We start from the raw sequence: 20,666 nt of genomic DNA, 5'->3' as shown, positions 1-20,666 counted from the left end.
GCAACTGGACCCACGCCAGGTACCAGAGTGAGAGATCTGGACACACACATGGCCCAGGTCCAAGCTGATCTTTTAACAAGGGACCTTTTACAGTCACCGTGACCTTCTCAGATGACATTTAGAGTTGAGCGTCTCTTTCTCTCTCTTTCCTGGAGAATTAACTTAACATTTAAGAAAGCAGCACCTGACCTTGTAGCCTGGGCCCAAATGAGAAGGTTGGCTCATCTGAGAGGTATGGCTCAGCATGATGGAGGCAGAATGGGGAGCAGGAGGGTAAAAGAAGGAAACTTTCTTATCAGTTTTATTAACCTTTTTCCATCCTCCAGTGCCAACCATCACCTCCTTGATGTAACCAGAGATATGGAGAGACAGCACTTTAAAAGGCATTTCCTGTCACCTCCTAGCTCCAGACTTCTGGAGCTGCACAGATGAGAGGCAGACAGAGTCACTGTCAAAGCTCTTTCACACTCTCTGGAAATAAAGGTTCCTTACTGAGTCTTTCTTGGTGCTCTGGTGAAGGCTGTAAGCATCATGGCAGCTGGCGAGTTCTTGTCTGGTCCAGCCAGCAGACAAATGCCAACAATTCTCTCTCCACCTCTTCTCCAACATTTGTCCCTTTATCTCCACTCCCACGGTGGCCCCTGCCCCACTCCAGACCCTCATGACTGCTTCTGGGTTACTCCAATTACTCCAGTTCATCTTCTACCAAGGGCTACCAAAATGGTCTTGCTGGAGCACAAGGCTGATCCTGTACTGTCCCAGCTTGAGGCTTCCCTGGTTCCCTATTTCTAGCATATGATAGAAACTCCTTGCTTGGAATTTAGAGCATTTTACAGTTTGGCTAGAACTGGCTCTCCAGGCTTGTTCCACCTGGAATCTCTAGACACACTCTGTGTTCTGCCCAATGGCAATGCTAGTCTCTTCTTGAACCGAGCATTTCTTTCTCCCCCCTCCATGCCTTTGCATCGACAGCCACCATGCTCCTTTCCTCTTCACCTTCACCTTTAAGAATCCCCCATTTCTTTCCAAGCTCAGTTGGGAGACCATCTTAGCAAGCCCCACCTTAGCCTCCTGGTGATTATCCTTCCTGGGCTCCCTCCTCAAATCACGTCAATGATGATGAACTTGAGGGAGCTGACCCCACACAACCTCCACTCTCCATACACATATGTGTGTGGAGATCTCACTACTTGGCTGGTGTTCAGCATGCACAGTGTAAGAGGGGACAACGTGAAAATGGTGCAGTCTCTGGGACATTGATGCATTGTTGGTGGAGTTGTGAACGAATCCAACCATTTTGGAGAGTAGTTTGGAACTATGCTCAAAAAGTTATCAAACTGTGCATACCCTTTGATCCAGCAGTGTTACTACTGGGCTTATATCCCAAAGAGATTATAAAGAAGGGAAAGGGACCCGTATGTGCACGAATGTTTGTGGCAGCCCTTTTTGTAGTGGCTAGAAACTGGAAACTGAATGGATGTCCATCAGTTGGAGAATGGCTGAATAAATTGTGGTATATGAAAACTATGGAATATTACTGTTCTGTAAGAAATGACCAACAGGATGATTTCAGAAAGGCCTGGAGAGACTTACACGAACTGATGCTGAGTGAAATGAGCAGGACCAGGAGATCATTATATACTTCAACAACAATACTAGATGATGACCAGTTCTGATGGATCAGGCCATCCTCAGCAACGAGATCAACCAAATCATTTCTAATGGAGCAGTAATGAACTGAACTAGCTATGCCCAGAAAAAGAACTCTGGGAGATGACTAAAAACCATTACATTGAATTCCCAATCCCTATATTTATGCACACCTGCATTTTTGATTTCCTTCACAAGCTAATTGTACAATAATTCAGAGTCTGATTCTTTTTGTACAGCAAAATAATGTTTTGGTCATGTATACTTATTGTGTATCTAAGTTATATTTTAATATATTTAACATCTACTGGTCATCCTGCCATCTAGGGGAGGGGGTGGGGGGGGTAAGAGGTGAAAAATTTGGAACAAGAGGTTTGGCAATTGTTAATGCTGTAAAGTTACCCATGTATATATCCTGTAAATAAAAGGCTATTAAATAAAAAATAAAAAAAAAGAAAATGGTGCAGTCTCTCTGCTCTTTCTAATGTCTCTCACCCTGCTCAGTGCTCTAGGAGGCCTCCTGGGAGGCTCCAACCTTCCCAGTAGCTTCAGGCTAGGGCTTTTCTGTCTCCCTTCCCATCCACCAGCTGCTGGTTATTCCTTTCAGGGAGGACTTTTCTCTCCCTGGATCCTCTTTTTCAGAGCTGTTTGCATCTTCTCTCCCTCATTAGACTTGGGGCTCTTCAAGAGCAGGAATAGTAGTATTTTGTACCTCAAGTAAAAAGTGCTTATAGAATGACTGGCTGAAATTTCAAGGAGGACGGGATCAGGACATGGAGAGGTCCCTGCCCAGGCACCTCAGTGTCAGAAGCATCATGAGATGGCTCCACCACCGGGGCAGCTCTAGTCATTTGTCTCCTTTCTCCTTTCAAAATGTCCAGCCCCCAGTGGTGGGACCCTGAGCGAACTTGTCATCAAGTGGGTATTGAGGGTCTTGCTACCCATGCTAAGGATCTAGAATTATCTGCTAGCTGGGTCATCGGGACAGGCCCCAAGGGGGGGTTAAAAAGGAGTGGGGGATGCTGTAAAGTAGGAAAAAGAAGGGACGGTGTCCCAGCCATGGGGGTGGCTTTTACAAAGGCGCAGAGGTGGGAGGTGACGCGGCGAGTGGAGGAGGATCATCTAGGGACCAATGTGGCCCTTGGGTGGGGGAGAGTGATGTGCTTTCCTGACCCGCTGGTTCTACCACCATTTTCTGACTCACCTTGCCAATGAAGCACCTTCTCTTTCTCCTTCAAATAATTCTGTTCAGACAAGTTTATGATGTGCAAGACCAGTCGTGTACTGGGCTATGAAAGCAAAAGCACAATGGTTTCCAGCTCAAAGAGCTACGGTCTATGGCGGAGAGCGGCAGGGGTCACTGGGGCTGCGGGAGCAGCTAAGTGGCTGAAACTAGGAAGGGGCTGCGTCCTCTACCTGCCCCAGGACAGAGGGAGCCAAGGAGCTGCTGGAGAGAAGCGGCAGCCAGAGCAGGGGGGACCTGAGCAGGACCCAGAAAGAGCTCAGGAGCTCGTGCTGGAGCATTCCCGAGCCATCAGTTCTCCCAGCTCAGAAGGCAGTTAGGGGGCTTCATCTTCAGCCCTCCCCCACAAACTCCCACTTTTGGTCCAGGCCCAGGCCCTATGTGTCCCCGCCCCACCAGTCACACGCATAATTCAATAAAGAATAGATACAAATGCGCACCAGCAAGTGGCAGGAAAAGAAGCCGGGGAGGTGGCGTTTGGGGCTTGTGGGCTCAGGGATAGCCAGGCTCCACGGGGCAAATTAATGACAATATGATCTGTCTTCCTCCCAGGACAAGACGGCGACTCCCTCAAAATTCATCAGCTGGATGATTGACTCCCACTTCCAATGATTCTCTGGGGCACCAATGACTCTCCAGAAGGCCCTGGCAGGGATTGTTGAAGATGACAAAAGCAAAAACCGAAGACCAGAGGGCACCGATTGTGCTCTTATCTCGGCAAGTAAAGGATGAAGGTAAGAAGAAAAAAGTTGCTCTTTGGCTGACTCCCAGATGTTTCCGTCCAAATGATCTCCCGCTCCTGAGCCTCAGGTTGACCTCGCTAACTACCGATCGGAATTTCCCACAGATGGCTGTTTTGTTCTCAAACTTGACATGTACAAAAAGAAGCACATTATCTTCCCCCAAATGCACTCCATACCCACTTTTCCAATTTCTTTCCATTACTATCTTTCCAGTCACACATTTTCACAGCCTTCAGACCATCCTCTCTCTCTCTCTCTCTCTCTCTCTCTCTCTCTCTCTCTGTCTTTGTCTCTTTCTCTCTGTCTCTCTCTTTCTCTCTGTCTCTCTGTCTCTCTCTGTCTCTCTCTTTCTCTCTGTCTCTGTCTCTGTCTCTCTCTTAGCATACACACAACACATACACACAGGCAATAAGTCTTTTTCAAAAAAAATTATGTATACACCTATTTTTATAGCTCTATCTATTGATCTATCCACCATCTATCTCACCAGTTACCAAGTGGTGTTGGCTGTTTTACCAGATCTTTTGCACCTTTTCTCTTTTCTTTTGGTGAACTTTAAGCATCATGGGTGTTCACCAGGCGATGAGACAAAAGCTGGTGAGATCTCGGGTTACATTAACAAGGCATGACTCTCAGGAATTAGGAGGGGGCCCATCCTTCTGTCTTCTGCCCTTCTCAGGCCTCACCTGGGAGCCCCAGAAGGATAAATGATGGAGCTTGAGGAGGGCAGATGCGATAGTGGAGACCCTCAATGAGATGAAGTGGGGGGGGGGGTGGCCAGCCTGGAGAATAGCAGCCTTGAGAGAGGCGAGGGTTGAATGGCTCTTGAGTGGAGGAGGATGAGCCATCTCATTTCATCCCAGAGGGCAGGTCTAGGGGGGAAGCAACAAAAAGGCCACCTTGGCTTTGGTATAAAGAACATCTTTGTAGAAGTGAGGACTGGGCCAAAGTAAGCTGGGCAGGAGGTCCTGGAGAGGGTGAGAGGAAAGTCAGGGTTTGAGAAGGACAAAGCTTGACCTGGTTTTAAAAAACCAAGAGAAAAACTAGTTTACAAACTCTATGCCAGGAAGCTTGACATCCATTTCCGGGAAGATTCTGGAAGGGCTCATTAGCTGATGGCGACTGAAAGGGGGCAGCAAGGACAAAGAGTCGGCCTGAAAAGGTCACGTGGGGCTCCCCTCCTGGCTACTGCCCAGTAGTGAGGCAGCTGCATGGAATGCTGCAGTTTAACTAGACTTGTAGAAAAATTGTCCCACTATTGCTATGGAAAGCTATCCCAGTGGCTGGCATGTGGTAGGTCTTACTAAAAGCCCCTTAATTGGTTGGAGAAGATGGGCACATGCGACTCAGTGGATGCACTTGGCTTCGGTTGAGCGGCCGTCCTCCCAGGCAGTCACTGATCCTCAGGCCGCTTTGTCAGGAGGCTCCGCTGGGGAGCTCTAGGGATCCGCCCTGGGCTTGGACCTTCTCTGCTTCTGATTTTAATCAGTGACTTGGATAAGACCATAGCTGACACGCACATCTCATCTGCAAATGATGCAAGAGGGAGAGAACATATGCTGGCTCGTAGAATGAGGAGCTTTTTTTTTTTTTTTTGCTGAGGCAGTGGGGGTTAAGTGACTTGCCCAGGGTCACACAGCCAGGAAGTGTTAAGTGTCTGAGGTCAAATTTGAACTCAGGTCCTCCTGACTTCAGGGCTGGGGCTCTATCCACTGTGCCCCCTAGCTGCCCCTAGATCGAGGATCTTTTAAAGGCTCAGCAAGCTAGAACCTGGGCTGAATCTACCCATTCTTGTGCTGCTCTTCGTTAGGCAGACCCAACCTAGGGCATGTAGTTCATTCTGAGTGCCCCAGCTCATGGGGGGAGCATCCAGAATAGGGAAGGACCCCAGGTCTTGTCAGTGAAGGCACTGAGCAGGGTTAGCTTGGAGCAGAGGAGACCAGGAGACAGGCGAGTAGCTATCAGCTCTCTGGAGCAGGGGCACCCTGTGGAAAAGAGATGAGACTTGCTTTTGGTGAGTGGAAATTTCCATTTTTCATTCAGAGCTCACTGTGCTTTTGGCAAGCCTGGAGGCCGTGGGCTTCTTCCCCGTCCCTCTTCTGGGATTTGGTCTCCCTCCAAGTACTGGTCATCTAGAATGGCTTTGTCCTCTCAGTGCTACCTGCTGCTCTCAGCGCTCCGCAGCCTGGAACGGTAATACGGACGTTTTCTTCCTCCCCCTCCATGGGCAGCTGAAAACCCTCTCGATCACATTCAGAGGCTCTTATCAAAACAGGCCTCCAGCTCTGGCCCAAAGCCCGGCGCTCCCATTTCTCAACGCGGGCCCACAAATACCTCTGCTTTCAGATGCCATTATCATCATTCCGCCCCCACTTGCCTGGCTTTGAGCTCAGTCCAAAGCAGCTAATTTAGAGTTCCGAGGAGCCTCTGAGCCTGTGGACACATGACGACCACTTGCAATCTCTCAACGGGATCCTTGTCCCAGAGACTCGAGGTGCCCGGAGGCGCCAACACACTGGTGGGCAGCCAGGCGTTACCGTGTTAGGCTGAGGGGCCATCATGCTCTCTGTGATTTTGCCGGGTGGGTATTGGTGTCCTGAGGAAGGTGAAGGGACCCCGAGTCCAAAAGCCCAACAGCTCTGGGTCCTGGCTACAGCCCTTGCTGGCAAGCTGGCCAAAGCCTGGGCGCTCTCATCTGGACTCAGAGCAAACACCTCAACAGTAAGGCATTGATTCCTTCACCTCCTGCTTCCTCGGGGTGCAGAGAGGCTGCTTTAGGAACTTCCAGGTCCCCAAGAGGTGGGAACCGTCGTGGGGGCCTTTGAGCTCAGTGGGAGCATGACCGGGATGCCGAGAGAGCTAATGAGAGCCGAGGCTGCCTCGGAGGGGCCTGGGACGTCCTCTCAGCCTCTGCCTCCTCAGGCCTCTTCTGGCACACCATGTTCCATTCTGAGCATCCACCACAGTTAGTGAAAGTGTCGGTAAGTTAAATTGTGCCCAGGAGCATGAGGGACTCCGAGGCACACTTAGGAGGACTGATGAATGGAACCGGGAAGGTTTAGCTGGAGAAGAAAGAACTGGGCACGGACCTACCTAAGCAATGGCTTCCAGAGGAAGGAACTGGGGCTATTGAGTCTGGGTAAGGGAAAACTTGGGAAGAACAGATCTCCAAGTATTTGAAAGGTAGAGAGATGGCAGGATATCTCAGTTTCTTAATCTGTAAAATGGGGATAACAGCAGCACCTGTACCTGCTGGGGATGTGGTGAGGATCAAATGAGACAATAAATATCAAGTCCTTAGCACAGTGTCTGGCACATGGCAGGAACTAAATACTTGTTCTCCTCTCCTCCCCCAGTCCCAGGGATCAGAATAGGAATAATGGAGAGAAGGGATAGAGAGAGACTTAGGCTTGATGTCAAGAAGCTTCCTAATGGTCAGTCCCAAAGTGGGTTGGGATGCCTTGAGAGGGGATGGAGCCCCCGCATTAAGGATCTCCAGAGGGAGATTGGATGACCATCTCTTGGGGAAATGGGAGCAGAATTCTCTGTCCCTTAGCAGTGTTCTCATTGGACTAGAGGCATTAAAAGTCACAAAGTGGGAGTAAGGAAAAGTAGAGAGAATGTGCTGAGGTGGCCATGGGCCTCAGTACTAAGTACTCCCCCATGGCTGACACCATGGCTCCATCCCCAAAGCCCCGACTCTTCAATTCCAATGGACTTGCGATGGAGAGAGAGAGCCATCTGCGCCCAGAGAGAGACCACGGGGACTGGATGTGGAGCACACATGGTTTTTCAGCTTTTTGTGGTTGGGTTACTTTTTGTTTTCTTTCTTGTTTTCTTTCCTTTTTGATCAGATTTTTCTTGTGCAGCATGAAAATAGTGGGAATATAGAGAACTGTACATGGTTAACCTATATTGGACTGGGAGGGGAGAAGGAAGAAGGGAGGGAGAAAAATCTGGAAGACAAGGTCTTACAGGGGTGAGTGTTGAAAACCATCTTTGCATGGATTTTGAAAATAAAAAGCTGTTATTAAAAAAAGATGTGGCTCTTTAAGAAAACTGGCGTATATATGAAAGCCTTGAAATTACCGAGCCAGAAATAAGGCTGACGCAAACCTGATTGCTTACGGGTCTTTTTTGGGTAATTTGGGGGGTATTCTGCATAATGTATTCATTTTGTGAAATGCGGCTTTTACTTAAACTCTACCTTAATTAAAGCTCCTATGTGGATTAACAACACAGCGGCAATTATGTCTCCGACGTGAATGAGGGAGGCGAAACGTGGGAAGCGGCCTCGGCAGGAATCTGCTCATTATCGCCTCATTCTTGCATCAGCTCCTCCAGTGGGGAGGGCAATGAGAGCATGCTTGGGCCCCCGGCCAGCTTTGGGAGGGAGGGATGAGGGGCTCAGGGCTGCCTCAGTAGCCAAGCTTTGAGCACTGCCCTCCCTCTCCATTTGCCAACTGCTGGAATTTCTGCTCATATTTGTTTGTAGATGAGAGACTCTGAAAGCTGGAGGGGACTTTAGAAGTCATTTCTTCTAATTATATTTTCAGAAGGGGAAACTGAGACACAGAAAGGGCCTCACCCCTGCTAGTAAGTGACAAAGCTTGGATCAGATTTCAAATCGAGAGACTTCTGATAGGCCAATGTTGTGGAGAGTGGAAGCGGTTCTTGGCTGCGGTCCTACCTCTGAGCCCAGCATCCTTCCCCCCCTCCTTTGTGACCAGCTCCATGTGGCCCCCAAGCTGCCCTTCCTAGACCAGGGACAAAATGGAACTAAAGGAACACAGGTTTTCCTGGACGCCTTCACAGCCATCCTCCCCATCATATCCCAATCACCACCACCCTCGGGCACTACCAGCATCAACTTCGTCCCAATTACCACCAGCCCATTCTGGAAGCCAGGGGGCACAGTAGTGAAGGGCACTGGGGCGATTGGCCATCAAGCCTCGGCTCTCCCCCTTTTCTGGCTCAGCCCTTTGAGAAGGCCATCTGGAAGGAGTTCCTTTACTTCCTATTCTCTCACTCTGCTAGCCTTGCAGTCAAACGTCATCATTCAACTGAACCTGCTCTTTCCAAAGCCACCAATGATCATTCAACTGCCAAGTTCAGTGAGCTCGTCCTTCTTGCTCTTTCTGCATCTGTTGATGCCGTCCATCCTTTTCTCCTAAATTCTACTCTCTTTCTAAGTTTTGGTACTAGAGCTCTCTCCTGTTTCTGCTCCCATCTGGCCAGTCACTTCTCAGATTCCCTTTGTAGGTCTTCAATCAGGTCCTTCTAACTAACTGTGTGTGTCTTCCAAGGCTGGGTTTGCACCCTCTTCTCTTTTCCCTCTATTAGCATTTTACCTGGTGATACCATCACCTCCATAGTTTCAATTGCCATCTCTCTCCTAATGCTTCTCCGATCTATTTATCCAGCTCCAAGCCCTCAACCTGGCATCTTCAACTCTCTGTTAGCAGCTCAAACTGTATGTCCCCTCCACATCTTAAACTCAACATGACCAAAACCCCACTCGTTACTTTCTTGTCCCCGAGTTGGTCTCTTGCCTTTTTGTGTTGAGGGTCCCACTATCCTTCTAGTCATCCAAGCTCACAACTTAGGAGCGATCCCCAAAACTTTCTGGTAGGAGCCTTTCCTGTTAGCACCTTCTCTCAGTGATCAGCCTCAATTTATCCCGTACACATTTTGTTTGTACAAATTACTTATATATTGCCTCCTTCATTAGATTGAGCTCCTTCAAAACAGAGACTGATTTTTCTACCTTTCTTTATAGCCCCAGTGTCTGGCTGTTATTGAACCATCTGCAGTCATGTCTGACCCTGTATGGAGTTTTCTTGGCAGATACTAGAGTAGGTTGGCAATTTCCTTCTCCAGCTTATTTTACAGATGATGAGACTGAGGCAAATAGGGTGAAGTGATTTGCCCAGGATCATACAGCTACTAAGTATCTGAGACCAGATTTGAACTCAGGAAGATGAGTCTTCATGACTCCAGACCCATTGCTCCAGACACTGGGCCACCCAACTGCCTTGTTCAGTCAGTGTTAGATGCTTAACAAAACAGGGACTTAAATATTTGTTCACTTAACTTGTCTTGACAAAGGGAAAAGCAGAAACTCATTGGGGTATACTGGAGACCAACTAAGTAGAAGGAATAAATAGAGGGGATGTCTGGAAACAGATCATTAATCTGACATAGAACTCGGGAAAGATAGGTATGGAGGACTTCAATTCTCCATGATCTATTAGAATTCTTCCTTTCTTCCAAAATCAGACCATCTAACAAATTCTTGACAATTTAATGACATTTTCATTTTTGAAAAGATGGAGAAATTATAATGGAAACTGCTATTGTGGACCTGGTGCTGACCAAGAAGGAGGAACTCACTGTTGGATTAGAATGATGGGAATCTTTGATCATTTCATTTTCGAAACTGTGAGACTGAAGAAGAAGAAAGCCAGGAACAGCCTGGAGACACTTTAGATTTTGGAAGATTAGAATTCAGAGTTCAGAGAAGAATGCTTCTCGAGGGCAGGGTCTTTGGGGCTTGTTTTTGTATCCCCAGAATCTAGAATACAGTATGTGTTTAATAAAAATTTGTTGAATTGAATGCCCTGGCTTAAAGGTCTACAAGGGAAGCTGGCCACAGTTTTCTCAAGAACTAATTTCTCCAGATGTGAACAGAAAGGACTCTCATAGGGAAGAATAAGGAAATCTGTGACTCATACCAGTGTGTATAAACAGAACACTCAAATTTACTTAGATGTTAAAAACAGAAGGTGAAAACAATGGTAGGTAGTGGAGGATGAATACAAGCTGTGCCATGAAACTGTCAGAATTATGGAAGGATCTCTCTTCTGAAATGATCGAGATTGGAAAGGAAGAATGAGAACAACAAACATATTTAAGAGAAACTGGGTGGGTGGGGGAAGACCAAAGAAAGGACAGGGTTGATTCTCTGAGAGGACAAGATAGTAAGAGTCAGTGATGGAAAGACAGTTCATCCTGATATTCCTTCCGTTTTCTCTACAAAAGGGATGACCTTTCGACAGGAAAAAACCCAAAAGGACTAATACAAAATCGACAAGCTAGACGGGATCCAGAACAGGGTTATCAAGATGATGGCAAGCCTAAACATCTTTCTGGAAAAACATTCCAGATGTTAGTCTGGTAGAGAGAGAGAAGCCTTGGGGGGTGGGGAAGGACCTGAAAATTCTCTTCATGTTTTGGAAGGGCTGCCTTACGGACAAAGGCTTAGACCTGTTTTTTTTTGGCCCTGGGAGACAGAACTAAGACCATTGCATGGAAGTCATAAAGGTAGAGTTAGACTCGATGTCAGGAAAAGCCATCGAAAACAGTATCATTCTCAAGGGCCTTTCCAGGTGCTGAGTTTCTCATCACTGGGCAATTTCAAGTAGATGTCAGATGGCCACTGATGGGGGATCTTATAGAGAGGACTCTGGGTCAGGGATGAGTAGGTAGGACTATATGGTTTCCTAACTCTAGTAGCTATGATTCTGCAATAGTTTAATCACATTAGTCTATTGTTACCCTCGGGGGCAGACACTTGAGGACAGATGTCACAGCAGAGGATGAGCTTGGCTAGTGGGACTTTGCTATTCTTGGAGGTCAGTTCTGGGAAGGAACCAAATGGGTGCTCCCTTGGCGGTCAAAATATGAAGGTTCTGGCTACCTGTGATGGTGCAGTTGTATCTCCCAAAAGAAAAGCAGGAGGCACCAAAACCATGCTTTTTTGGTGCAGGTTTTCCTCAAAGCTGAAGCAAGTTCCACCTCCCTCCCCGATCCCATCCAGTCTTCTTCTCCTATCTGTCTTATTTTGCCCCCTCTTACTGCTTAGTTCCCTCCATCGGATGCTTGGGGGATTTGGGTAAAGGTGAGTGTGAGAAGATTCCAGGAGGGAAAACCAGAAGCGGGTAATGCCATGAGGGTGTGAGGGGAGGATGCGCCAGGGGGACTTACTTCCCCAAACAACTGAGTGAGGTCAGCAGGATGGATATTTTCACTGCCATTTTCTAAATGCAGGAACTGAAGCTTGCCCAGCATCATCCAGCCAGAGTTCTGTCTGCTGAGAGCAGAGAACCTGAGAAATTCCTGCTTGCCTTACCAGCAATTCCAGTTGAATGGGCTACAGAAAAAGACAAGGGGCTCTGCTCTAGACTTCCCCAACACCGTCAGACTTGGGCGTGAAGTGGCAACGAGGACAACGGAGAGGGAGGAGCATGTGGTCAAAGGATAATTAAGGGTCTGATTCCCAAGCCCAGAATAAAAGGAGAAGCTCTCTAGGGGAAGATCTGATGGGGCCATCACGTGAGTCTAACAAGAAAGGAGGGGAGAGGTAATATAAGGACTGTCCTGAGAGCCCTGGAAGTGCTGGGCTGATTCAGCTTTCGAAAAATCCCTGCTTTAATTCGGAACTAGGCTCAAAAAGTTATCAAACTGTGTGTACCCTTTGACTCAGCAGTGTTTCTACTGGGCTTATACCCCAAAGAGATCTTAAAGGAGGGAAAGGGACCCACACGTGCAAAAATGTTTGTGGCAGCCCCTTTGTGTAGTGGCAAGAAGCTGGAAATTGAGTGGATGCCCATCGGTGGGGAATGGCTGAATAGGTTGTGTTATATGAATGCTATGGAATATTATTGTTCTATAAGAAATGACTAACGGGGTGAATACAGAGAGGCTTGGAGAGACTGTCAGGAACTGATGCTGAGGGAAGGGAGCAGGACCAGGAGATCATCATACACGGCAACAACAAGACTATACGACGATCAGTTCTGATGGACGGGGCTCTCTTCAACAACAATATGATTCGAACCAGTTCCAGTTGTTCAGGGATAAAGAGAGCCCAGAGAGAGGACTGTAGGAACTGAGTGTGGAACACAACATGGCATTTCCACTCTTTTTGTTATTGTTTGCTTGTAATTTTGTTTTCCTTCTCAGGTTTTTTTCTTTCTAGATCCGATGCAGCAAGATAACTGTATAAATATGTATACATATATTGGATTTAACATATATTTTAAACACATTTAACATGTACTGGACTACCTGCCAGCTGGGGAGGAGGTGGGGGGGAGGGAGGGGAAAATCTGGAACAAAATGTTATGCAAGGGCTAATATTGGAAAAATTACCCATGCTTATGCTTGGTAAATAAGAAGCTTTAATTAAAAAAAAGAAAAATCCCTGCTTTGCTCACTCAGGGCCATGGTATGGGCATGGGAATTGGTAGTGCAATGAGCTGTGGGATGAACGTTAACTCTGATGTCAGGTGATTAGGATTCAACTCTCAACTCTGTTCAGCTGGGAGTCCCTGGCAGTTAGTCTGATTTCTCTGAGGGCCAATGTTCCTTCCTATACAAAAAGGGACACGGGTGAGAGGATTTCTCAGGTCCCTTCCAGTCCCAAATTCAATAATGATGCATAAAAAGGCATCAAGCCACTAGTATCCAAATTTCCTCTGTTTTCTAAATCAAGAATTTGACTTTTCAAACTGGAAACCACAGAACAAAAAAGGCAATGAAGCTGAGAGAAAAAGAGAGGGAAAGTGCAGAGAGAACTCTTTAGGTTCAATGTGAGGGAAAACTTCCTAACAAATGAGAGTTGACTGAACCCAGAATGGCTCAGGAGAGAGTAAGCTTCCTGTCAGTGAAGGTATTCAAGCTGAGGCTGGATGACGATGTGACAGGTATATTGAGGGAGATACTTGCTCAGGTACAGAGTAGACTAAAGATCTCAACTCTGAGATCCCTTTCCAAGACATCCTGAGATTCTGTGAAACAAGGTCAGGATCAGTGAGGAAACGGCAACGGAACACCCAGCTGCCCCTAAAGGCTCCCAGAGCATGGAGAGAAGTGGCAGGGAGGATTTCTGATCACTGACAGTAACCTTTGGGGAGTTCTGGGGAACTAGGGACGTAGAGCAGATCTGGACGTGGATTTTGAAACATTCAAGTTCCAAAAAAGAGAAGGCGTAGTGAGCAAACCCAAGCCCAGGAAACTCAGCTCTAATCCCTGGAAAATACTAGAACACGGTGGCAAGGAATGAATGGTGAACACATGAGTTCACTAAGAACCATCAAGCTAGACAAACCTCATTTCTATTTTTAGCGGGGAGGACTAGACTGACAGGTAAGTGCAGAAAGGATTTATTTAGATTTTTAGCAAAAACATCTGATAGTCTCTCAGGGCATCCTCGTGGACAAGATGGAGAAACAGGCCAGTTTGGTGACTTAGGAACAGGTCGGATTATAGGCTCTAGAGAGCACTGAACAATGTTAAGTAAGCTAAAGACAATTTCAGTGGAGTGTCATGGGGGAAAGAGACAGAGAAACAGAAAGAGAGAGACAGAAAATCAGAGACACAGGGAAAGGCGGAATCAGAGACAGAGAGAGAGAGAGAGAGAGAGAGAGAGAGAGAGAGAGAGAGAGAGTGAGAGAGAGAGAAAGAGAAAGGAAGGAGGGGGAAGGGAGAGACAGAGACAGAATCAGATCGATTAATCATCTATTTCAGGACCTATCACACTCCTCTAGGGACTCAGTCTATTTCTGATTAACTGATTGATCAGCCTCTCACTCGGAATTCAAGTCAGGGAGCACAATGTCTGAGCCCATGACTTCAGCCCTTAGGAAAATGTAACCTGAGCTCCCTCCGAGGATCCTTCATCCCCTTTTCCTGAGATGCCAGACACCATGGTGACAGCACTCAGGCACTCATGGTTAATGTCTCCTTATGGACCTACCAGGAGCACCAAAATCACGGGGCCTTGATAGATGTAGTCAACATAGTTCCCCGGCTCTTTGCCAAACCAGCATCTGTAAAGGAAAGAGTCCAATATGAATGTGTGTGCAGACGGAGGCTTCTGTTAGCACAGATCTGAGCGAGGCTCCTCTTGGCTGTCACTCCTGAGCCAGCCAGCCCCTGGGGAAGATGAGGTTGGACCCTGCAAATCTCTTTTTGACCAATGAGAAAAATCAGATAATTATTTAGCATTTTATATTTGACTCGATGCTGTAATTGAATCTATTTTAACTGCCCAAGCCCCAGTTCTTTGTCTCCGAGTTGTGTAAAAGTTGAGCAGGAAAGGAAGGAAGGGAAGGAAGGGGAAAGGAAGGCAGGAAGGCAGGAAGGCAGGAAGGAAAAAATGAAGGAAGAAAGGAAGGAAGGAGGCAGGAAGGAAGGAAGGGGGAAGGAAGGAAGAAATGAAGGAAGGAAGGAAGGAGGCAGGAAGGAAGAAAGGGAGAAGGAAGGCAGGAAGGAAGGAAGGTAGCTCCCTGACCATGATATGAGGTGATGTCAATTTGAAAGTAGAATTCCACTCCTCATTCACGTGGCAATAATAACAATGAAGACAGCTAACATTTGTAGACTTTAAAGTTTACAGAGCACTTTGCATGTATTATTTCATTTGATTCTCACAACAGCCCTATAAAGCAGGTGCTATTATTATCCTCTTTACAGAGCAGGAAACTGAGGCTGACATGAGTTAAGTGACTTTTCCAGGATCACACAGCCTGTAAGTATCTCAAGCCAGATTTGAATCCAGGTTTTTGTGACTTTAAGTCCAACACTAATCACTGTACCACCTAGCTAGCTGCCTCTGGAGGTCATTTCTCATGAATGTGCCCTTTGATTTCATGTTCCAAGTGATCCTCTCCCCTGTTGCTGATTTACCCAGTCCCTAGATGCCTAACAACACAATAGGTGGGGATGACATGACTCCTTGTAGGTGGAGTCACAAGGTAGATAAAAGATTCAGGGAAATTTGGATTGCTGGAGGAAACAGTCTTGCTGGTTCAATTTCACCGAATGGAGGGCTCCAGCCCCGATGACTTCATGGCCAGGACATTAGTGAAATGTCCATTTCTCTTCCAATGGTAGGGAATTTCACCAGACAGTCAAGCATTCTCCAACCACCTTCCCCAAGGAAGCGAGGGAAAGGAAGTTAAAAGAGAGGAGACAATCGGTATCACGGCCAGGGGAAATGTGAATATGGTAACCCGAGTCAGCACCAAGGTCAGAGACAGCACCTGATAGATTGGAAGTTGAGCCTTGTTGCATCTCTATGGCTTTTGGGAGGGACTGAAATGAGGAAGAATAGTCAAAGTGTGATGGCCATCTAAGAACCAGGAAGAGGAAACTTTCCTACTGGTAGTGATAGGCCAGATGCTGTCGTGGAATTGTGAAGCAATTTTACTCATTTTCAGACCCAGGTGAGAATACAGGGTATCTGAAAGGGGACACTGAATAACTGGGAGCCTTCCTTCCTGTGCTTATTTCTCTTTCTCTCTCCAAGGTGTTTTCTGTGGAGGAAAGGGCCAAGAGAATCCTGGGTGCCTTTGTTTTCCTTCATCCTGCATACCCTGTATCCTGTGGCTCTGCCCGCCGTCTCCCTGGCGACTCCAACCCCAGTGGTTGCATGAAACCGCCTCCATCTGCCTTGCTGAGAAGGTCTCTGTCTGGGACTGAGAGCCCAGGAATAGCAGTAAGTCTCTGACTCTTGATAGTCTAAGGCTGTGAAGTCTGGTGATGAGAATCTTGAGCTGCCATTCAAGGGTCCTAGATTCTGGTCCTAACTAGCTCCCTGGTGCACTATGTGGTCCTGGCCAAGAACTTCCATCATGAGCTTCAGTTTCCCCATCTGGAAAATCATGTACATTCTCCTAGTCTTTCATCACTTTTAGGACCCCTGAGAGGATAAGATGTAGGCACGTGCTTATATGTGTAGGTAGATCTGTGCACGCACACACATATTATACACATGCATTTTGTTATTCAATCACATCCAACTCTCCACTAGTTGGATTTAGACTCGATGCTGTTAATCTTGTTAAAGATCCCAAAGCAGTTTGCTATTTCCTTCTTTGGTTAATTTTTACAGCTAAGAACGGAAGCAGACGGGGCTAAGTGACTTGCCTAGGATCATATAGCTAGAAATTGTCTGAGGCCAGATTTGAACTCATGAAAACGAGTCTCCCTGATTCCAAACCCAGTGCCCTAAATACCACACCATTTAGTGCTACTTCACCCCCCAACTTTGGAGTTCCTCTATTTTCCCCCTGATCCTGCTAGTACTGCAGCCCCTACCCTGTCTTCAGCCTTCCTTTCTGTTTAGAAAGCACAGTCCTAGCGATTAGAGCAGAATTACGTGAGAGCTAACCTGAAGACTCATTCCTGTTACTAGCCCCCAACAATGGGTCTGGTCCGGGAACCATATCCCCTATTCCTACCCTGCGAGCTCCCGTCACCAAGCCTCGTCCAGTCTTAAGGTATCCCATGCCCAATTCACTTCCTGCCTTCAGAGAAACTTGTACTAAGCTTTATTTTTTGGGAGAGTCTGTCCTCCAAGTGAGGCTCTCTTGCTGAGAAACTCAATAAACCCTTCCTGGTTCTGATAGTTCTGGTTTATTTGGGGGTTCTGTTCAGGTTCTGGCTTTGGTTTGTTGTGGGACCAACAATTTTACCCACACTGTACACACACACACACACACACACACACACGCACGCACACACACACTGTATAAAAAGAGTTTCTCCAACTAGTTCCCCATTATCTACAACATGAATGATCTGCGGGCATTTCCCCCAGTTCCCACAGTGGAAGGACCTTGCTTCACATGTCAGTCTTGTCTCCTGCTAAGCCTGGTGCAAACTCTCTGCAGAATGTTATTCTAGAATCTGAAAAGGAGTCAGGAAAATACAGCCGCGTTCCTTCCCTGGGCCAGCCAACGCAGGCCAACAAGAGAAATCCTAGGGGAGGAGACCGCTTATCGCCGGGAGACCTTCAGCAGCCCCTTCGTGCATCTTGTTCTCCTCATCTGGGAAACGAAGGGATGGGGCTGTGGCGTCTTTAAAGTCCCGACCGATGCCGTGCTGGGACCCTATCGCACTCCATTCCAGAACCAAGTAGAGATGGGTTCTGCTTAATGAACAGCTGCTCTTTCTCTCCTACTGCTTCCCTCTGTTCATCCAAGTGAGTAGGTACTGACTCAAGGACTCACACACACAGACACACACACAGAGGAATATGTTAGTTCACTTACTGCTCATCTTCATAGTAGAGTTTGCCAATGGCCCAGGCGACGATGATGGGGCAGGGGATGACTGAAAGAAAGACCCGCATTAGAGCTGTGAGAGGCAGCTGGTGATAAAGGACTGGGGGAGTTGCAGCATGACGGGCAAAGCCCCCTTGCACTTATCCACTCATCCACGCCATGAACGGGACACGTGATTATACCCCGGAATTTTCTCTTCCATTTGGCCACATTCCAGACCAACTTAGGTTTAAAGTAAAATAGGATCACAAGTAGGCATGGAGGGGAAAAAGATCTCTCTCTCCCTCCCTCCCTCCCTCCCTCCTTCCTTCTCTCTCTTTCCCTCTCTTTCTCTCTCTCCTTCCATCTCCCTCCTTCCCTCTCTATTCTCTCTCTCTGTCTCTGTCTCTCTTTCTCTTTCTGTCTCTGTTTTTCTCTCTCTGTCTCTCTGTATCTTCTCTCTGTTGCTTCTCTCTATGTCTCTTCTCTCTGTCTTTCTGTCCCTGTCTCTGTTTCTCTTTTTTCTCTCTCTGTTTCTCTCTGCCTCTCTGTCTTTGTCTCTATGTCTCTGTTTATCTCTGTCTCTGTTTCTATGTCTCTGTCTCTCTGAATTCTGGCAGAACTCTCGGCTCAGGAATTTGGGAAGCTCCCGTGATCTGGAGCCATGGCCCTTGGGTTTTGATTATCAAGCTTCGGTTCCCTGCTCAGCCCAAATAATTAAGCAGAACTGCCCAGTGGAAGAAAGAGCAGACCTTGGGGCTCTTCGCCTGTTCAGTACATAGGAGAATGATGGAGGACCTTTCCCTCAGCCTTGGGGGTGGCCCACGACACCCCCCTTCCCCCACCTCCCACTTACACCATCCAATGAACAGGAAGACCCACTTCCTCAGCTTGTCTGTGGAGTACGTCATGACGATGGCCGTGTGCAGGTAGCAGCCTTCCACAAACATCCAGAAGAAGTTGGTCACCACGAAGTAGTTGAAAATGGTGGTGACGCACCGACACCAAGCCTGCTCGGGGAGGACAGAGGGGGTTGGGGAGGCTCGAGGCAAACGCTCGGATCTCTCCTAATGGAGTCTTGGAGCGGGAAGGACCCTTAGAGGCCCTCCCCTTACCACTGGGCCCCCTCTTGGCTCTCAGTGGGGCTTAACCACTGTCTGTGAGAACGACTGCATCCTTACCTCCATCTTAGCTCTCTGCCTCCACAGTCCTGGTCTACACTGATTAATCCCTGATTTCACGTAGCACACAGTCAGGGCGCCAAATCGTTTTCTTCTCTCTGCCTGGGCTTCCCACCTGACCGTTCTCCCAACAGACCAAGCAGATCTTTCTTAACTGTGTTGAGACTACGGGGCAGGGGATTCCAGCCCTCCACATGCCATATCTCTGTCTCTATCTCCCTGACTCTCTCTCTCCCTGTTTTCTCAAAGCCTTCCTACATTATCCTCGTCTCCTTCTTGCCAAGGGTGACCTCTTTAGCTATGCTCTCAAGCCCCCCCCCCCTCCCCATGGGACCTTGTCTGATCAGTAATCTTGAATGAACTGAGGCAGGTGGAGTGAGCAGAACCAGGAGAACGACTTCTAAAGAGTCAACGATACTGTAAAGACAACTCCAAAAGGCTTAAAGTTAGGATCTACACAAAGACCAGTCGGGCTTCCAAAGGCTCCGTGAAAGCGTGCGTCCCTTCCTGACAAAGAGGGATGGCTTCTGTTTGGGGATGTGGCTGGAGGGAATTGTTTTTGCTTTATTTTGCTTACTTGGCACAAGGGAGGATTCATATTTGAGGGGAGGGGAGAGGTAGTGTGTGTGTGTATGTGTGTGTGTATGGGTGTGTGTGCGTGCATGTGTGTGTGTACATGCATTGTGTATCTGTGGACACTGTGATAATGATGCAAAAAAAAAAAAAAAAAAAAGAAAGGAATCAATAAAAATGAACCAAATGCCCAGCAGAGAGCAAAAGGCAGTTCAGAAGGGGCAGTCAAGAAGGGTAGAGCTGGCAGGGATTAACCAAACTTAACACGCACTTAAAAAACTCCAGGGGATTCACCACTTTGCACAAGCAGCGGCTTCCCTGGTCTCTGTACAGCAACAGGGCAGAGAAGCAGGGGACAAGCTTGGGCTCCCAATGCGAGAACCTGTGCCTTCTGCCCCATCTCCAAAGCTCGCTGTCCAAGATTGCACAAAGCACCTATTTGGGGGCCAGTTTCCCCATCTGGGAAATGGGGGGCTAAGCCAGATGCCCTCTGGGGTCTCTTCCAGCCCTAGGTCTCTCTGACTGGGGACTAGAGAAGCCATTTGCTGGCATCTGCTCCATGTGTCTTCTGGATCTTCTGGGGCACAGAAGGGTTGTCTGGCTCGGGTTAGGGGTTCGAGCTTTGGGTTTAGTGCTTAGTGAAGTTTTGTACTTAGTTTGTACTTAGTGAAGAGAGAGCATCTTGGTTACCTCACGGACCGATATCCCGGCTTCTCCTCCCAAATGCCCACAAGCCACCCTGTGCCCACTGTGGCCTAAAGTTGTGCCAGAAATCAGAGTTCCCAGGCCTCTACTGGAGGTCACCGGGCTTTGCCCCATGGCCCCCCGGAAGGTGCCACTGCCCCAGTACCTCGTTGTTCTCATGCACAGTGTGGTCGATCAGCTGCAGGAGGAACCAGAGGAGGTTCCGGAGGATGAAGGTGCTGATGAGGTTCCAGTGAATGATGTTCCGGAGGCAGCGGATGCTCCTGGGTGGGGAGGCAAAGGCGGGGAGGTAGGAGGCTTGAGCCTCTGTGGGGGCATCAGCCCAGCCCAGTATGTCACCCTTCACTCAGTCATCAAAGGGTCTTTCCAAAGCCCAAGGCCTTGTCATCCCTCACTCAGTAAATTGCTGTGGCTCTGTAGTCCCACCAGCCCAGGGGAGGGAGGAGAGAACAGAGATCAAAGGAGAGAAGAGAATGGGGGAGGAGGGACAGAAGGAGAAGGAAGCTGAGAGAGACAGAGT

General features: G+C 47.9%; 1 protein-coding gene across 1 annotated transcript in view; it reads right to left on the bottom strand.

Annotated features, from left to right (window-relative positions):
• The window catches only part of LOC100932343 (corticotropin-releasing factor receptor 2), a 74,259-nt gene that overhangs the window by 6,831 nt on the left and 46,762 nt on the right, over positions 1–20,666 (bottom strand). Inside the window, exons 8-11 of the mRNA XM_031961786.1 lie at positions 20,292–20,409; positions 18,544–18,697; positions 17,697–17,757; positions 14,396–14,468 (exon numbers count right to left, since the gene is read on the bottom strand). Coding sequence (XP_031817646.1) covers positions 14,396–14,468; positions 17,697–17,757; positions 18,544–18,697; positions 20,292–20,409 — 406 coding nt within the window. The remainder of the gene's footprint in view (positions 1–14,395; positions 14,469–17,696; positions 17,758–18,543; positions 18,698–20,291; positions 20,410–20,666) is intronic.

Source organism: Sarcophilus harrisii, chromosome 1 (genome assembly GCF_902635505.1).
Source record: "Sarcophilus harrisii chromosome 1, mSarHar1.11, whole genome shotgun sequence".
Lineage (NCBI taxonomy): Eukaryota > Metazoa > Chordata > Mammalia > Dasyuromorphia > Dasyuridae > Sarcophilus > Sarcophilus harrisii.
This window is presented reverse-complemented; position numbering and strand designations above follow the sequence as displayed.